The 19,797-nt window shown below is 35.5% G+C and overlaps 2 protein-coding genes across 2 annotated transcripts in view; one reads left to right on the top strand and one right to left on the bottom strand.

Annotated features, from left to right (window-relative positions):
• The window catches only part of LOC106627491 (C-type lectin 37Db), a 53,218-nt gene that overhangs the window by 17,415 nt on the left and 16,006 nt on the right, over positions 1-19,797 (bottom strand). The window lies entirely within an intron of this gene.
• On the top strand, positions 166-1,082 carry LOC106627483 (C-type lectin 37Db-like). Its single transcript, XM_014247618.3, has 3 exons — positions 166-328; positions 386-456; positions 528-1,082. Exons 1-3 carry the CDS (start codon positions 244-246, stop codon positions 990-992), a joined length of 621 nt encoding a protein of 206 aa, XP_014103093.2. The 5' UTR covers positions 166-243; the 3' UTR covers positions 993-1,082.

Raw genomic sequence — 19,797 nt, 5'->3', positions numbered from 1 at the left:
CGTAGGTATGTATGTATGTATGTTATCAGTTGAATTGAACTTAGTGTCCAGTATCCGTGGCCTTGAATACTGAATTCATACTATTTGTTGTTGTCTGTGATAAAATAAACTCCTCGTTGGTTGCGTTGATGATCTAGGTGCTGAATTATTATTATTATAAATATGAATTATAAAATTTTCGTTAATTTCATTTGTAGTTTAAATCCAGCAGCAACTGGACGCGCAAACGCTTGAGCTTAAATTATGGGAGAGGTGCGATATATTTCATATCTTTTACTTTTCATTAATACTTTATTATTTACTACTTGTAGTACAGCGGTACAAGAAGGTAATAAAAATTGTATTAATTACTTAATTTAACTATTAATTAACTTAACATTTACAGTTGACGATGTGGACTTACGCCCCTTCATTAAAGTTGGTAGCAAATATTATTTAGTGACTCAGCACATAGAGGTACTCATACATATATACCAAAGAGCAATTATATTTTTATTTTCATAAAACATATTGTCTTCCTATTATAGATGGATTGGTTCGAAGCGGCTCATTTTTGTCGTTCTTACGACAGTGATTTGTTAACGATTGAATCGTTGGCTGAAAAGAATGCCTTATTTTCGTACTTAAAGACAGTGGCTGTTGGTATGTATGCTTGGACAAGTGGCAACGATTTGTCAGCGGAGGGAACATATATGTCGTTGAATAGTGGACGACGAATGCTTTATGCTTTTTGGGAGAAGAATCAACCGGACAATGCGAATGATGCGGAGGATTGTATAGAAGTCATAATAAACAGTCATAGCTTTACAATGAACGATGATAATTGTTCAGCAAAAAGGAATTTTATATGTGAAAAGCGTTTGCCGTTAAATGCACGTAATGCCATCACGAAAGCAGAATTAAACTGCGGGAAAGTGACTGAGAGTTGTGCTTTAAAAAAACTAGTGGAAGTATATAAACAAACCGCAAATATATTTAATTGTAGGGAATAATAATATGTAAGTAAACATCTTTGTTTTTCGATACTAAGATATATTAAGATTGCCTTGTATCCTGATATTGTTTTGATTATTAAAAAAAAAAATATATTAGTAAAATTTGAAAATATATGGGCTGGTTGTGACAAAAAAATAAGACAAGCTTCATTTCCTTTTCTTTCAAATTAATTGATCTAAATCGAAAATATCAACAGCAAAAGTGCAAACAAATGGTTGCCTTAGGAAATAGCCTTTGCTGAATTGCGTGAAGATATTGTCAAATAGGAGAGATTTTCCTTACAAAGACTTGATTTTGAGCGGTTGGTTTGTATGGCAACTTAATGATATAGTAGTCCTATATCGGCAGTTCCGAAAAATTATCAGCTTCTTGTGGAAAAAAAGCACATAACTTTGTATCGAAACCTGAAAAACTGTGGAACCACTTAACGTACATACAGACAGGCCGACATGAATACTTCGATTCAGCTCGTCACCATGATGAGTGTACTGTTATAGAACACTAGTCAGAAAGTTGTATTGAGAATAGTAATAAGCAAATCTTTATTATTTATTTGTTTAATTGCGGTTGTCAAGATTACAAATAAAATGTGGATACTACAAGTATGTATTAGGAATTGGAAAAAAAAACTATAAAGCATAAAACTCAAATGTTCCGATGTTACATATTAAAATTAAAACCGCCAACGAAATTATTTGAAACATTATTTTTTCCTTTCGGGAATAGCACAGTCACGAAAAAATTTTGATTAGAAGTAACTAATATGATAAACAGTTAGTACGAGCTGACAAAAAAGTGGTTTAGATATTGTCAGTGGTTCATATAGACAAGCGCCTTGGTTAAGCAACATATAATATTGATGAAGTTATATAATAGCTGTTTTCTTTATTCGCCATTAATCTCTTCACTTCTGCTCTTTTTTCTAAACGAAATTATATGTAAAAGCAACAACAAAGTCATTGTTTTGAGCATCTAATATAGTTTGTTTGATTCGCTGGAGCGTGACGCTTGGCGAATCGAAGACAGCTTTTAATTTTAAATTTACTCGTGTGTAACATAAAGATGTAGTAAATAGAGTTAGGATAGTTTTGAAAAAATTATAATCAAAGAAAACACCCAAAGGCAAAGTGAAACGTATGGGTCACAATTAAGAACAATTAGGGAACTGTCGTTTTTATTCAGCGATAGCATGAATTGCGGGAAAAGACTAAATCGTAGTTAAAAATACCATTAAAACCGTAAAGTTTAAAGTATGACACATGAAAATTTGCAATAATTTCATTTTAAGCATAATCCCGCCACTCACGGCGATAAGGGATAGACTCTTATCGGTGGATTTAGCGAGCATATTGCACAAGTACCCAGTAAAGCATTATGCTAGTGAGCAGAACTACTAACCCGCACAAAGATTTTTGACTAAAAGCAAACTGGTTAGAAAAATAGTAGTTGGTAGTGAGAATTTTCCGAATGAAATCGCTATATTTTAAATTACATACAAAATAAAAACACTATTTTCACTTAATGCCAAAGACAGACCTATGGTACATATTGTAGTATGCTACTGAAACTTAATTTTTGTTCCAAAGCAAATAGAGTTCTGTACCACAATAATGTTCAAGAAACCATTGAGATCATGTGGTGTTCTATAATGTACTACGATGGATTCTGCCAAAATAATAAATTTTCTGTCACTTCGAGATGTAAAAAAATTATAATTAAAAATGAACAAAAAAATAACTCTATTTTCATTTATTTCCTATTTTTAAAATCTGAAAAAAAGGTTGGTTTGAAGCAAATAATTTTGTGTGTGAAGAAAAACGGCTTGTGCTTGCGGTTCATATGATTTGTGAGTGGTTAATAGTCAGTTGAGTTCACTACTGGGTAAACACACTTACACATATATATATATATAGACATATAGAAAGGTTTTGTAGAGATACACTATACTCTTGTTGTGTCTTCAAAGATGGCTACGATGTATTAATCTGACAAAAAATATCTAAAATACAATACTAGTATACGGTATTATGGATGGGCTGAGTTGGTAATGGTACCGAGTCCAAATAATCAAAACTCTTGTTAAAATGTTTGCCAAATAATACATTAGTAATAACGATTTGCACATTAATTCTAAATATGTAAATATTATTTGGCATCTAATTAAAGCATAACTTTAAACTACTCACCCTATTCGGCACAAATCATCACTATGCGTTTTACGATTGTTGGTTTAGCTAATTGGCCAGACTATGGCGTCAGCTGTTATCCTCCTTCCGCTCAACCGACGAGAGGGGCGCAATTCGCAAACGCGCGAAATTAGCCGAGTCAGAAAAGGCAAGAGAGTTTTTTAAGGTGTTGAGATCTATAACTGCTCAGCTACAGAAACAAAAATTTCAACAGCTAAGATTTATAGTTACAATATAATAAATTGTTACATTTTCATTCATTAAGAGAAAACAATTAGGTCTTTTTAATTTTGAAAAGTGAGTCAGATGTGCTGGAATGGTTCGTTTAGTTCGAAATTTTATCTACAGGATTTTAACCGTAAAGGTCTAAACTGCCTCGAAAAGCGAACCGGGACATTAAATTTAATTTCAGACAGAAAAAGAAAGAACAAAAGAACTGCAAACAGTTTCATTCAAGATTTTCACTAAGAATATTATGCCAAGCATTTCCCTACGACTGGAAAGGTAGATTAATCAGTTTTAAACGACTAGTGTATGTAGGTAGACTAACCCTAGAATCCCATCGGAAATGCATTAAGGCGAAAAGTAAAAATTGTATTTGAACAGACTCTAACTTGTCAGAATGGATTTGGTAGCTACGGTTCCATACAACATAGCCATATTCCAATATAGATCTAACCAAAGTTGTATAAAGTGTTTTAGTAACATACGGATTTCTAAATTCTTTAGACCAATGTTTAAAAAAACTGAGGACACCTTTGGCTTTTAAGACCATGGAATCAATATGAAGACATACACCTTTCCTCAGTTGAAGTATGATTTAAAAAGCTTTACGTCGTCAGCGTATAATAAAATGTTTGAGAATTCTATTACTGAAGAGATATCGTTAATAAACAACAAGAACAAAATCGGGCTAAAATGACTACTTTGCGGAACACCTGAAGAGACATTAAGGATATTCCTTCACCTCAAATATTTATGAAGATAGGAAGCAACCCATTGAAGAAATCTTGGCTGAAAGCCCAGCAGATCAAGTGTATGTATGAGAATCGAGAGATTTACTTTATCGAAAGCTTTGCTGAAGTCTGTGTATATAACATCCGTATGCTTATGTTCCCTAAAGAGCTTATGTTGTTAGAGTCGAAATCTATGCTGAGATGAGGAAATTAATGAAGAAATCGAAAAGGTTATATGGTCAGTAATGAACGCTTCAAAAAGTTTAGGTATAACGGATATTTTTCCGATACCTCTATAGTTTTTGATGTTGGACCTAATTAAAGTATTCGGACACAGCAAAATTCATGAAAAAGAAGAAAATACGCTAACTTCGGTTGTACCGAAGCTATAATTTTCTTCTTTATTCCTCCCTTCACAAATACAACTCTACTTACAAGTACTTGATTCCGATTGATCAGTTTGTTTGGCAGCTATATGCTATAGTGGTGCGATATCGGATGCGACATATGAGCAGTTTCTCGGAAAAAGGACGTGTGCAAAATTTCATATTGATATCTCAAAAACTGAGGGACTAGTTCGCATATATATAGACGAACAGACAGATGGACATGGCTAAATCGACTAAGCTCGTCACGCTGATCGTTTATATACATACATATGTATATACTGTATGGAGCCTTCGACGTTTCCTTCTGGGTGTTACAAACTTCGTGGTCGTTAATATACCCTGTTCAGGGCACAAAAAAGCAGATATATTAAATGTCTTAAAATAATTAAAATTCATTCTTTAATAGCTTTTAAACGATGATGTTTACGAAAAAATTGTTAAAACATTTTGGTAGAGAATTCAATTTCCTACAAATAAAAGAGACGATATATTTTTGTCAGATAGTAAAAACTGGAGTATGAATTTTTCTTTCTTATAGTAAGAAAAAATTAGAAAAGTGAAAAGCGGAAGGGTTTTCTATTAATCTTATGATCTCATATTTGGATAGATAAAAGAATCAATTTTATGACCCACCCTATAATAAACTATAGAGCTAAGCTATATATTATATAATATAATGTGAGTTTGGATACTAGCTAGTCCAGTCTAATCCGTTGAACTCAGTAAACGGTTTAATAAACCTTTATGCAGATAATACATAACTCAATATTATTTCCTAAAAATATTGGAATACTTAGGTGCGTAATTTCCGAAGCGTCATTAAAACGATATAATACTGATAAATGCCGCCTTCGATTCGTTATTTCTCTGCTCGCTGTTCTCTTCTTTAATATTTTACAAGTAACAGCAACAAAAAAGTTAGTGCGCTGAATTCGATACAAGAAAGTGCGCGGATATCTCAATATAACTACCTTCAATGCCAACAAGATTTATTTAACAGATTTTTAACGAGTTTGTCTATTGTGCATGCTAAGGTTAAGTTAGGCTGATTCATAAGATGACGGTGAATCACACTTAGACTGCTATGTACACATGAAAAAAAAAATTCCTGTAGTTTGATATCAGCTATCGCCTGGAACTTCTCACTTCTGCTATCTGCTTAGAAATTTTACGCTATTTCAGCTGGAAGTGTTGAGATGATTTAATCTCAACTTGTTTCAAGCAGCTGATGCAACTGGTATTCTGTAAAGTGTTTGATCTTACCACATGCATCCAGATCGGACAGTGTGCAGTTAGAACTCCTACAACCATTGAAAGATGGACTTTGCTAAGCTCAAAGAGCTTTCTAGACCTCTTACGTTTTACCCCCATCCAGAAGGACCTTGCTACTACTCAGCTCCCAGTAGTTGACCAAAGCTTACAGAGCTGGTTTGAGACTCAACCATCTAGTAGTAAACCGCAAGAAGCCAACGAGGCTCGTACCCGTTCTCATTCTGCACTTAGTGAGACTGATGTATATAATGCGCATGAGCCTTGCAGTTTCTGGCAATACAGCTGTGGCCAAGCTACCAATTAAGTCTAATCAAGAAGTAACTCGATGCTAGCGATAAGGAGTCTAGACATTTCTTCACTAATTTTGATTATGATTTTTATACCCTGATCAAGGTATATTAAGTTTGTCACGAAGTTTGTAACACCCAGGAAGATATGCCAAATAAACAGCGTACCGTTCTGAAACTTGGCACACGTCCTTTTCTTAACAAGAAGCTGCTTATTTTTGGGGACCGCCGATATCGTACTACTATAGCATATAGCTGTCATGGAAACTGACCAGTCAAAATGAAATTCTTTTTTTAGGAAAATTTTTTATTAAACAAAATATTTTTTAAAAATTTGGCATATATTAGTAATCAAGACAGGGTAACAACTTCCGTTCAGATTTGATTATTATAGCATGTAGCTGCCATACAAACTGTGCGATCATGCGTCAAAGGACATGTTACCGGCTGTAAGGTTGCCGGCCTATTTATACAGCTGGTTTAGTTTGTTCGATTCGCTGCTCTCTAACAGTTGCAGCTAATTTTGTCTCTATAAGAGAACATATCTAGCATGAGTGGAACCCACTTCATCATTTTGCACGATCAGAAATTGTTGGTTTCAATATTTGAAAACAACTGAGCAATTTCCTAGACTAGCTACATACATAGTTTTGTATTGAAAACGGTGTTGCGCCATTAGTCTGTTAATATACTGCATATAAATTTACGCCCATCAATATAAAATATACGAAATTGTGTATATATGCATATGCTGAAGCGTCTAGTTCCAGCGTTAGTATGATACTGCAGTTATTTTTGTATGTTGTATACATAGCAGCGCCACGCAATAATGAGCACTCACGTGCCAATTTAGGTGTTTATGTAAAATATATTTTGCATATATATATATATATATATATATATACTTATGCATTTAAATATGTATCGCTGCAACAAAAATGTTAGCCTTAAACAAGTCGCTCGTGGCCATTATTCGCAGCTATTTAAGGTGTGCGCGCCTGTTGATGTGTGTGCACGTAAGTTTGTGAATATGTGTGTGCTCTTGTTAGTATGTGTGTGTATCATGGGCCTGCCAGCGTTGGACACAAAACAGCATCGCATAAATCTTCACCTGAGGTGACATCGCCTCAGTGGACAAACGAACCGACAAAAACATTTACAAATATACATATATAACTCAATATATACGTATACACATTATTCACATAAATATATAGTCTATATAAGTTATATATGCGCTGAATGCGTGCATTTTGCCATATATACACAGTTGCAGGATAATAAATTGCAAGTATCCTGAAATAAATATTCCATACAAAATGTTAGGCTTTAGAAGGGACAACAACACACACTGCAATACATGACTTAAATACAATATATACTTGTATGTATGTGTGCGTAGTAGGTAACTATGAAGTGTGCTGGTGGCAACACTGGCGACGACGACAAACGACATTTGCTGCCGTTGATAAACATCTTCAACAATTTCGCACATGACCAGGGCATTAGTTTATAAAGCTGGTATAAAATAAACGATGACATCGTGGCGCAACAACAAAAAACATACAAAGATAAGGTATAACATAAAAGGACGAAGTGAAGCTCGTTGCAAGTTGGAGCTAACCTCAAAGGTGGCATGTATGTTGTTGTAGCTAGCATAACAAGTACAGTTTGTGAATTTAAACGACCGCATATAAAGAAAAGTATGTTCAATTTAAAGGTATATATGTAAGTAATTATTTACAGTACAACTCAACGCCCGTTTTCGTTCGCTTAGAGGTAGTTGCAACCAATCGACTGGTGAATACCAATACTGATAGCATCACGCTTTTCACACACACACTAACAGTTGGCATAGTTTTTCTTATCGCCACTTTGTTGTAGGAAATACTTGTCAAGCGTTACACACACACATGCACTTACATCTATCCATGGATAGATTTGGTATTCAGTTGTGGCGCATAAGTCGCTGCAGACAGGCTATAATGTTTAGCTGATAACGAAATGGAATTAGTAGAGCCGAATGTAAAATGCGCAAAGAATGCCTTTTTGTGCAGGGAACATACAGTGAGGACTGTTGCAGTGCATTGTTGAATGAAGGAGGAATATTTTAAGATTGCAACGAGCATGTTTATATGTATATAAGTATAAGTTGCAGCATTTAGCTAAAAAAGAGAAAAAACATTAATTTCGACTGCACCAAAGCTATAATACCCTTCACAGGTGCTTTCCTATAACATAAAAGGGTAGAAAATAGTTATATCTTGATTTTGAGCAGTCAGTTTGTATGGCAGCTATATGCTATAGTACTATAATCTGAACAATTTTGTCAGCGATGTATAGCGATGCCTTAGATAATATTCTATGTCATATTTTGTGAAGATAAATTGTCAAATAAAAAAGTTTTTCATAGAAGGACTGGATTTTGATCCTTCAGTTTGTATGGCAGATATATGTTATAGTAGTACGATCCAAACAACTTCTGATTATGAGTGAGATTATAACGTTGCCTTGAATAATCATCTATGCCAAATTTCGTGAAGATATGTTGTCAAATAACAAACTTTCCACAAAAGAATGTGATTTTGATCCGTCAGCTTATATGGCAGCTATATTCTATAGTGGTCCGATAGCGGCGGCTCCTACAAATGAGTACCAACTTGCAGAGAAAACGGTGTGTGCAAAATTTCAGATCGGTATCTCAAACTGAATATACCCTGTTCAGTGTCCAGTGTTGGTTAAGAGAAAGCTAACTTCAAAGGAATTGTGTACTCTTACTACAATTTTCTACAGATTTACTATCGAAAGTTGGTAGCATTGAAAAAATGGGTTATATTACTATAGTGAAGCGTCCGCATAATCTCTTTGGTCAAACTACTCTTGCTAAGTTGGTTTTTGCGCTCAAAGATAGTGCGCAGAGCAATAGCATATCAAAGGCGGCTATTTTATGTGAGAAAATAAACACTATCGCACTCTGACCAAGCCGACAAGACGATGTTAATGAAGAAAGGTACAAAAATGTCAATGAATCAGTACAATTTTGCGTTGGATGACTTTAGAGGTTAAGCGAGTCCTGAGCCCACAATAAAAGCCTAAATTTCACAATTTACTTTGGAAGTAAAGAAAAGGAATCGAATTTCGCTCGTACTGGTTGCAATAATTAATTGGTATTTGCTAAATAAAAAACTTTTGTATTGATATTTCGACGCAGAATGACGGCTACAGCAACAATACTCAAAATTTACTTTTCCAAACAAGAAAACAGCGTGTACAACTAGTTAAAAAAAATTATAATTTTGTTAGAAAAATTTAAAACAGTAATTGGCATATATAAAGTTTAATAACAAATCTGAACATAGATGCAAGATAATAAAACTATCATGCCGTAGTTAAAACTTCAAGTAGATAAGTGGAATAGTTTCTGAATATCATCGCAGGCGATTAGAGAAACGCAGTTCCAAGGCAAACGGGTGTAAAGTTTTACCGGCTAGGTTGCATAGAGATCGCTTTGACACTACACCGCATTGAACATATATATAATGTTTTGTTCACCGTTTCAACAAATGAATTATGCTTTTAACAGACAAAGATGTAATTTCAGCACTTGAAAGTTAGCATAACTCTCAATGATAACTCTAAAATTTCTCAATCAATGATAGCAGAAGTGTTATAGATAGAAGCAGATAAATGTGGCAACTTTGTGTACTGATACGCTTTTACAACAATTTTTGTATCTTCCAAATAACAAAACCGTGTGATAATAAAATTATAACCTTTTAAAATTATAACCAGTATTCGAGTACTGCAATTTGTTTTAATTCTGCTTTTCTAACTAACTGATATGTTCACGACGATGGAAAACACAAACCACTACATATACACGCCGACTGCAAACTCTTTATTTGCAACAACTATATATAAATGCAATCAACCACCCACAGCGGTTAGCTCAAATTCCTTTGAAATTTTCTCGTTGACAATAAATTAAGTCGATTTATTGCAACGATAAGCGAGTTTCATTGTGCGCAGCTCAACTACCAAACCACCGACGAACATGTCTATATATAAGTATGTCTTCTATATACTACATACCTTACGCACGAGGTACATATGCTTCTCCTTGTCACCTGTCGACTTCACTGTAACTTTGACACAAAGCTATGCGTAATTTATTTGCTTAATATTCGCTTTGTGCAGTTGTGCCATTGGCTTGCAATTCAAAGTCCATTTGGGGTATCAACGTTGTCAGAGATGAAAGGTGAACCAAACAACAATTACTTCGGCATCCATAAAAATATATATGGCATATAGTTAAATATTAAATACATAGATATATATGTATATATATATATATATATAGGTATAGGTATATGAAGCCTCATATATCCTTATCCTTAAGATTTCAGTATAGCGGTTGACCACGTGATACAAGGTCAATACCTATAACATGCAAGTACAGACAAAGCTCATTCTAAAACAAAAAGAAAATGTTATCGTATTTTATTTAAAGGAATAGTTAACATATTTCAAAAGGTGTTTCTCACTAGGATCGGAAAAAAAACATGCGATAATAATTCATGCCGAGTTTCTTGAAGATATCTCATTAAATAAAAAGGTTTTCAATACAAGGACTTGAAAGTGATCGATCAGTTTTAATGACAGCTATATGCTATATTGGTTCGATATCGGCGGTTCCGATAAATGAGCAGCTTCTTTGGAAGAAAAGAACGTGTGCAAAATTTCAGATCGATATCTTAAAAACTGAAGGACTAGCGCGCGTATACGCCAGACGCCATAACTCTCAAAGTTTGGATTTCTCACTACAGAAGGGAATTTAATATTGCTTTAGGTTAAAAGGTTGCTTAGAAGAAGAATTTAATCGGTTGCGGAAGTTTAACATTATAGTATTATATGCCAGGTGTACCGATATAAAGTGAGCGTTTAGATACAAATGTGTTTGTAGGAAACATTTGTTTTCAACGAGCCTTAATTGTTTTTTCTTTTTGGTTGTCATGACATCGGTCAAACATATTCAATAACCATACAGTCGTTGAACAAACAACATCATATTTTTTCATTGTGTTGAAAATATCAAAATTTGTACTGGAAAGTGATGATTTGCGGAAAGCATTCACTTTTTGTTTCCATGTGAAGAAAAGTGTTGCAGAGTCGCACCGAATGCTTGGCGAGGCATATGGAGATCATGCTCTATCAGAAACCACATGCAAACGATGGTGTCAACGGTTCAGAGATAATGATTTCGATGTGAGAAATGAAGAACGTGGAAGACCACCAAAAAAGTGTGAAGACGCCGAATTGCAAGCAATATTGGATGAAGATGATACTTTGAGTCAAAAGCCAATGGCAGCCATATTAAATGTTGCACAACAAACAATTTCAGAACGTTTGCAATTAGAAAGATCCAAAAGTGTGGAAAATGGGTGCCACATAAATTGAATGAAAGCCAAATGGATAATCAAAAAAGAACACTGATATTTTGCTTCAAAGACGAAAGAAAATCAGTTATGCATCGAATTGTCACTGGGGATGAAAAATGCGATCGAAACACAATCAGCAGGGGCCAGAAGACACGGCAAAGTAATTTTGTTACACGACAAAAAATCGGTTCAGGATACAATCAAAGTACTTGGCTGGAAGCTGCTACCCCACCCGCCGTATTCACCAGACTTGGCACCTTCCGATTATCATTTCGTTTCGTCGATGGGACACGCATTGGCTGAACAGCTTTTCGATCCCTACGCAGAAGTCGAAAATTGAGAGTCTGAATAGTTTTAAAGACGCCATAGATTGGCAATAAAAATATTTTTATTGACAGAAAGGTAGTCAAAATGTGTAAAAAGTAATGATCATGACTTTGATTACATTTTTTTTACTTTCCCATTCAAAATTAGTATTTCATACCGGTACACCTGGTATATCCGACAGACTCCCACGAAATGCTGCAGTGAAGAATTTGCGAAAAATCTACGACTCAAGAACTCGTTTGACTATTTTCGTAAAAGGTTAACCGAACGTAATACTTAACTTAACTTTTGTTAGGGGATTTGGCGTCAAAGCATTTAATTAAATATGTGGAAGTCACCTATTAATTACATTTAACGACGAAACGCGATTTCAGAGTCAAGTAAAACGGCAGAGCGGCATCTGACATGCAGCCTACTTCATGTTGCATATTTCGCCTAAGTGTTTCGAGGCTATGATTGTTTTTCGCAGAACTCCTTAGAGTAATTTATGCTTTCTCGTAGGTGAGGTCGTTCAAAACATTTATTTTAACATCCTTTGGAATATCGCTCAGTATCAGTGGCCGCTCTTTACGGTAGCCTTAGAAAATTGTATCACACAGAAGCTCAGTAAACTGTTGTATTTATAATAATTTTGTGAATACCCTTACAAGAAGATCGGTTGACCATTTGACCAACTTATCGCTCATCTTACATTGCTTGCAAGGATTGCATTCAATATGAGGCGTCTGTACTAACAACAATGTTATATTTGAAATATTTAAGTTGAATTGTGCATTTGCGACTGCAACAATACAATAAAGACAATGTACAATTTACTTTGGCGCCAAAGTTGCATCCGTTTTGACCATTGGCCAATATTTGTTTTGATTTCTCGCTCTATTTACTGCAACTCTTTACTAGCGAAGTCCTCTTTCGCACCTCTATCTCCTTACGTTCCGCTACAACGCCAATCCACCATTCAATATGTTTCAACTTTGTGTAGTGGCAATTGTTGCCACAATACGATTTGTTGTACGTCTATTGTTTCCTTGTTGTAAGGCCAAACAAATATTACACAATTGCAATGCTGCTGGCTGGCTGCCACTGCCACTGCCACAGCAATGACGAGAGTCGTTGTTTGTTTGCCACAAACGTTGTTGCAACAGCTGCTGTCGCTGCATTGACATGACTGCTACTGTGATTGCTATTGAGAAGCTCCTTCGGTTTGCTACCCCTTTTGTTGTTTCTATTTATTTTTGAGATTTCTTTTATTTGCTGCCGTTTGCTGCTGGTGTAAAACTGATTAGTGAATAAATTTGCCAAGCGCCGCAGCGCCATCTATTCACTTGCTCGTCAGCTCGCATGCTGCACAATCGTCGTTTGCTTCGTAGCATACAAATCCCGTTGCTAGCTCTGCTCAGCTCGTTTGTTGCGCCCTTCGCGCGATTTTCTCTAGCCTTTCGTGGAATTTCGTTTGTTCGATTTATCTTTTCAAAAAATTGAATGATTGCATTCTGTAATGCCATCAACCTACATTAATATCGAAATACAATAAATTATGATTTTCGCAGTTGAAATAAAATCAAAAGAAATGAGGGAAATTGAAAATGCTCACAAAATGGAAGCAGTTGAATTGAGTTGCATTGCATTTGGTAAATGAGATTTCACAAGATTTTCTACATATATGAATATAGTGTTTTCCAGCTCACTTCCCGCTACATCGCTTTGCGGGATTAATATTATATATATGTATGCACTATTTCCTTATTTATATCCTTTATAGTTCTTTCCTTTTTAGTCAACCCCTTCCGTCCAAGGGGTTGGCTTATTTTATTCCGTTTTCCTTCTCGTTTTTGTAGGTTATCATATTTGTTGTTGCTATTAGGTGTCTTACGAAATTTCATAGTATATTTATTCATATTACAATTGTTGGTTGTGGTGGTTAGCTCATTCACGTAAGCCATTTATATGGTTCTGATTGATAGACAAATGTTGCAAGTATAGAAGTGGCGGTGAGAGTGATGGTGGCGTGTGCTTCACCCCCGCTAAGCGACTGCGGTCCATTGCATTACGTTTGTTGGCTTATGAGAAATATAAATATATATATATATATAGATTAAAGTAATATGCAGAGTTACATCAGCTGCGGTTGCTTAGCTCGAGCTCCGCGTGTCCGATTGCTTAAGCCTTAATGGAAGGGATGAAGTAATTTTAATAGCACTCATATATTTCATAAGAGAGGCGAATATTATTTTTTGATTTCGGATAATTCAATTATTTCCTTTTACTTAGCACGCAAATGAGATTTAGCGGGTATTTAGTTAGTATGCTGTAAATCTCCGCTTATAGTTTTTTTTAGTAGTGAAGTAGAAGTAGTTTTGTTTCTGGACGTGTAAGTGTATATTGCCAATCCGGAATTCAACGTCGACATGCGTGCCCCCAGCCTTAACAATTTTGAGATTTTCTTCTGTAATATAGCAACGATCTAGTTGTCGTTTTAAAACCGCGTTCGGAACTGCTCTATACATATGACAAAAAGCAAGACTAATTGACTACTGGTTAGTAGACCGAAAGCACTGTTAGTTTTGAAATCCAACGAGAAGTCGAGGCTAAAAGCCAATAAAAAAATTTAACACACTCGCTCTCTCTCTTTCTCTCTCAACATGTTGGTTGGTTGGTTGATTGAAAATGAGGCGCCTGAGCACCAGAACGCAAGCGGCCACACTTAAGCCATCATTAAACCCATTGTGCTATTAATATGGCACTTTTTCTATAATGACACTTGTCTAGAGCCAATAGATCATGAAGTTTTGTAAACCCAACATTGGAACAATATCTCTTTGGTAAACTTTTTCGTTAGTCTGTGAACGGGGTTGGGACCTTCAGAATTTGTCACAGCCACAGCCGAAATTGTGGATGGATTACCAATTGCCTGGATACCACCTGGAGTATTAATCCCAATGTTATCATCTTCGCTCATATTGGTCTAGTGCATTCTAACCTTATGCTAAAGGTGGACGGGTCTTTCAAAGGTTATTGTTCGAAAAGTTGGTTAAAATATCTTGCAAATCTACAAACACCAATTACGTAAAGCTTACATACTCATACCTATATACTTGTACATATATTCTATTTACTCATTGAAAGTTATAGGACTTAAAATGGTTTCAGCGTGAACTGTCGCCGAAAATTACTAAATCAGGCACGTAAACCTAGAAAAAGTTAATTTAGTAATCGATATTTGTTATGAATTTTGGACATTTCACACTTCATAGCACACCGCTCATACAAAAATCCTTTGTGGTCTGTCGTAAAGACGTAACTAACCGTAAGCACAAGGGACAACAGTGCAACCGTTGAATGTGTCAATCAATGTCAATAAAGCCATTGCTGACATTTGTAGTATTTACACACAAGCAGCGCAAGAAGGAACTAAAGGCTTGGGGGAGAGAGAGTGAGAGAAAGCGAAAGCTTCAGCAAAATGTAACGTACATGTCCGGCATAGAAGACGAACAACAATACTGGTTATTGCTTTCAACCAAAGTGTTGCGCAATTGTTTTTAACTCAAGGTTGATTTTTGCTTGCGGCTTCGCTGTGGTGACCTGCAACAGTTGTTGCAACATTGGTATTTTCCTTTTGTTTTTGATTACGGTTTTGGTTATTTTCTTTGCGTCATTGTAATCAGAAAACGTGAGCGAGATCTTTGCCTCTTGGTAGATACTCGTCGTAGAAACAGGTACCCTAACACCAACTTTGCTATTTTCTTTTGCAGTTTTACTTTGTTGTCTATCAATCAAAGACAACAAAATGACAGTCCCGCGCATTGACTGGCTGTCAGTCAACGGGGTAGCGTCAGTGTTGACAAAACAATGGAAAGTCAATGAACCTACATCTAGCACACATAACACTCTGTATTCGAGTATACAAAGGAGAGTGGCGATTCGAACAAGCAATTGGTAATAGATTGATATATTCACAATTGTTTCACACGTTAATTGGGTATCTACTTGCAAGGTCGCACAATAACATGACAAGATGGCTAAGAACATGATTGTTTAAATGGGTACGCCAAATGGTCAATTGTGGTCCTTCATATATTACCAACTCAACCCGATACTCTTGGGTTGATCTGACAAATAGTTTTTTATCAGTACTACATTTTTAATACGACCAGTATTAAAATGATTTGAAGTAATTAATATAAAAAAGTACCGCTCCTTCTCAAGGTTTATGGAAAAAAAATCATGTTTTTCGACAGTCCAAATTTGATAAAAAGAGGTCATAAATCTTGAATTATAAATTTAGTAATGTCTCTGGGGTATAGTTTTAATTTTTTTATATTCTTGCAACATGTTGCTACAGAGTATAATAGTTTTGTTCAATTAACGGTTTTTTATATCACCCAAAACTAATAGAGTTATATAAAGAGTTATATATATAAAAATTATCAGGATAAAGAGACGAGTTGAAGTCCGGGTGACTGCTTACATTTTTCTCTAAAGTGGACCCGGTCCCGCTCTCCAATAGGTTTGATATGCACATCTCCTAAACCGCTTAAGCTATATTAACTAAATTTACTCAAAACAAAAATGTTTAGCACCTCTATCGACAGTGTGAAACGTGATGAAATTGGGTGATAACCCCGCCTACTTCTCATATAATGGTTTTGATTACTTTAGGTGCGAAAATTCATTAAATAAACTAATCAGAGACGTTGAATTTTACACACAGGATGGTACAAATAACCTTACTCGGTACCACTACAAAAATTGGACAAGGGGTGTGGCACCGGCCACCTTAAGGGGAAACGCATATATTGGGACCAGGTCGACTGAGTTAAACCGGTATATAACATTCCACTGATATTCCTATATTACAGTGCAAAAATGGGTGAAATCGGACTACAACCACGCCTAACATACTTCCCATATAAACTAATTTTAAATTCCATCTGATTCTTTCGCATTCCAGAGTACAAATAAAGCACGAATTAATATAACGGAATACAACTTTGATCGAATAATGCCTTTAAGTACAACACCTTATAATAAAAAATTGTCCAAATCGAACTAGAACTATTCAGGCCTCTATGTACTGAATATGTGGACTCCAGCACCTATAGTTGACTTTTTACCGAAAATATCGATCAATGTCTGAGATATATAATTGAAAACCAGAGAGGATCGTTTTCTGATAATAATCTGTCCGTATGTCAAAGATGGTTTGAATTGGGTCACTACTAAGTCCCTATATACGTAATATAAAGATTTTCGAACTTCCAGGTTATGTACAATATTCAAGTTATCTCAATGAAAAATAGACAACGTGTTTTACTCATAACAGTGTATATTTGTGCCCAAAATGGATAAAGTTTGGTGAAAACTTGACCTAGACCAATATAACTAATATCAGGATTTTCCCACATCTGGCTGACTTTATTCCATATGATTGGTAATAGTATGTGAGGTACCTTAATGAAACCCTGGCAGCATTTTTTTTAGTCTGTGGCATGTTGGTAGTATGTAGTATTGGCAAAAATTTATAAAACCGGGTCAATACTACAAGTATTTTAATGAAATTATTATAGTCGATGTTTTCAAATCAAAATAAATAATCCAGAAGTTCCGGAAGAAATCGGATAAAAGAGTATAAAGCTATGTTTGCTTTCATTCAAGAAAGGCGTAAACACTTGAGTACATATAAGCGACTAACGACTAACATCGCAGCTATTATTTTTTGTAGGAATAATATATCCGAAAACAAAAGTAACTATTGAATGTGTATATATGTATGTACTTCAGAGACTAGTCTTTGTGTACATGGATTTAAGTGAAAAAGACAACAAATAGCAATAGCCACCGAAGTGCGGCACTCAATACTTAAATCCCTCACCGAGAAAGCACAATAAAATACGAGAGGACGGTTAAAGTTCGAACGTAACCAAACGCAAAATTGCAATTCATATAAGCATATCGAGGTTAAAGTTAAAAGATTGGAAAAAAATTAAAAAATTGCTTCCAAAATCGGTATATTCAGTGTAGAAGAGAATATTTCCACTTTGTTGTCTTTAGTTAAGATATATCTTTTGAAGTTAACTGGACTACTTTTACCTTAAAGCATAGTTAAAAGAAATCCACTTTTATTGGGTAAAATACGGAATAGTTTTTACTGGATTTTATGTATGGATTGATATCAAATATTTATAGTAAGCCGCTTATTAAGGGTCTAACACATTATCACGTCTAAAGCCCTTAACAGGCCTAACAATGACAATTAATACTCGAAGTTCTCTCAATCAGAATTTACTGAACATATATTTGAGTATATAAAAAAATTATATGGACATTTTGAAGCAAAATGGCGGCCAATCTTCAAACCATTCTACCTTAGAGTTTAGCCAGCTTGAACAGCTTCTTAGGAAGAAATGGACGTGTTCAAAATTTCAGATCGGTTATTCAAAAAGTAAGGGACTAGTTCGGGGTGAAAAATACAAGATCAAGTATCTGGTAGAGATATAAGTGATATTTATGTCAAAATCGTTATGTATTCATATATATGTATTTGTTTTACTCCGACTAAGCAATTTTACGGATCTACAACTGAACATTTTATTTTGATTTCTAATCTATATCCTTCTGCATCCCTAATTTCATACGGCTATTAGTTGATAAAACTCTTACACCCTGTGCAACATGTTACGAGGGTATAAAAACACAACAGTAAAAGTGAAGAGAAAAACAAAAAAACAAAAACAACCAATGCCAAATAGCTCAGCAGCCAGTCATTCGGTTCAAGCAACGCTTTTGTGAGCTGAAAAGTTATTTATTGGCAAGGCATTGCCTTAATGACTGCAATGCGAAAAATATTGCCTCCACCCCTTACACAGATCCACACACTCATATGTATGCTAGCATGTATGATGAGCGTAGTCACGCGGGTAAGCTAAGCGAGACTCTGCCCGACTGTAAAAGGGCACAAGCAAATAAATCCTTTCATTGAAATCAATAAAAGTCCACACAGATTACCGCGATGACGTTGTTGACCACTGCGCCTAGAATGCTGCTACAATTCCATATACTGTATATATTTATAAGTGTTTATTGCACGTTGCTCTGTCAATTGCTAGCTGCTGGAATGTGTGCGCTCTAGCGGTCGCATATTGTAAAAGGGCCATTCAAGCCAACTGACGCGTCAGACATTGTGGAAAAGTTGCCGTTCCTGTTGAAAGATTGTGTACACAGTTTCCTATTTAATTGTTTACTTGCTTTTGTTGTGATTTTTTTTGGCAAAAATTCTAACTGTATTAATATACATGTGCGTGTGCATGTAGCTAGTAACCAGAGGGAATGTTTACTATCGTGTGTGTCCACTAAGGTAGCACTGCAGCAGGCAGCGCTGCAAAGCTGTTGCATAATTTATCACAAAATCGGCTAATAGTTAGTTCCACTCAGTTGGCAAACGTACCGCCAAGAGCTTTAGTACTTTTTTCACTTTGAAGCTGACACGCTTGGCACGTTTCGTATGGTCTCTTCATGCCACTGTAACTATTGATGTGATAAATTTATTTCTACAACACTTTGATACATCTATAGCTTTATTTACCACTGGATTCCACCAAGACAACTTGAGACTTAGTAAAAAAGGTTTACTTAATCTATAAAGTTCCGCATATCAGTGCACCATAACTAAAAATTATTTCTGGGAATATTTCTAGGCAGACTCTTTTGGGTGCATGATTATGGCAGAGTCGGTGGAAACTGCAAAGCGGAATCTACAAGAGAGAGCCATCTTGTCCCAATTATATCGGATTGGAAACGAGGTGGGTCTCCGTTGTTCTCTTGCGTTTTAGAGCTGGAGCTCTGAATTTTGCATGAGCTTAGCAGTCGGTGGTAAACAACAATCTCCTGTGCGAATGTGAGATTCACTGAACTACTTACCCTCAAGGTTTATCTTGCCGCAAATGTAA

This window comes from Bactrocera oleae, chromosome 3, assembly GCF_042242935.1.
Source record: "Bactrocera oleae isolate idBacOlea1 chromosome 3, idBacOlea1, whole genome shotgun sequence".
Taxonomy (NCBI): domain Eukaryota; kingdom Metazoa; phylum Arthropoda; class Insecta; order Diptera; family Tephritidae; genus Bactrocera; species Bactrocera oleae.
This window is presented reverse-complemented; position numbering and strand designations above follow the sequence as displayed.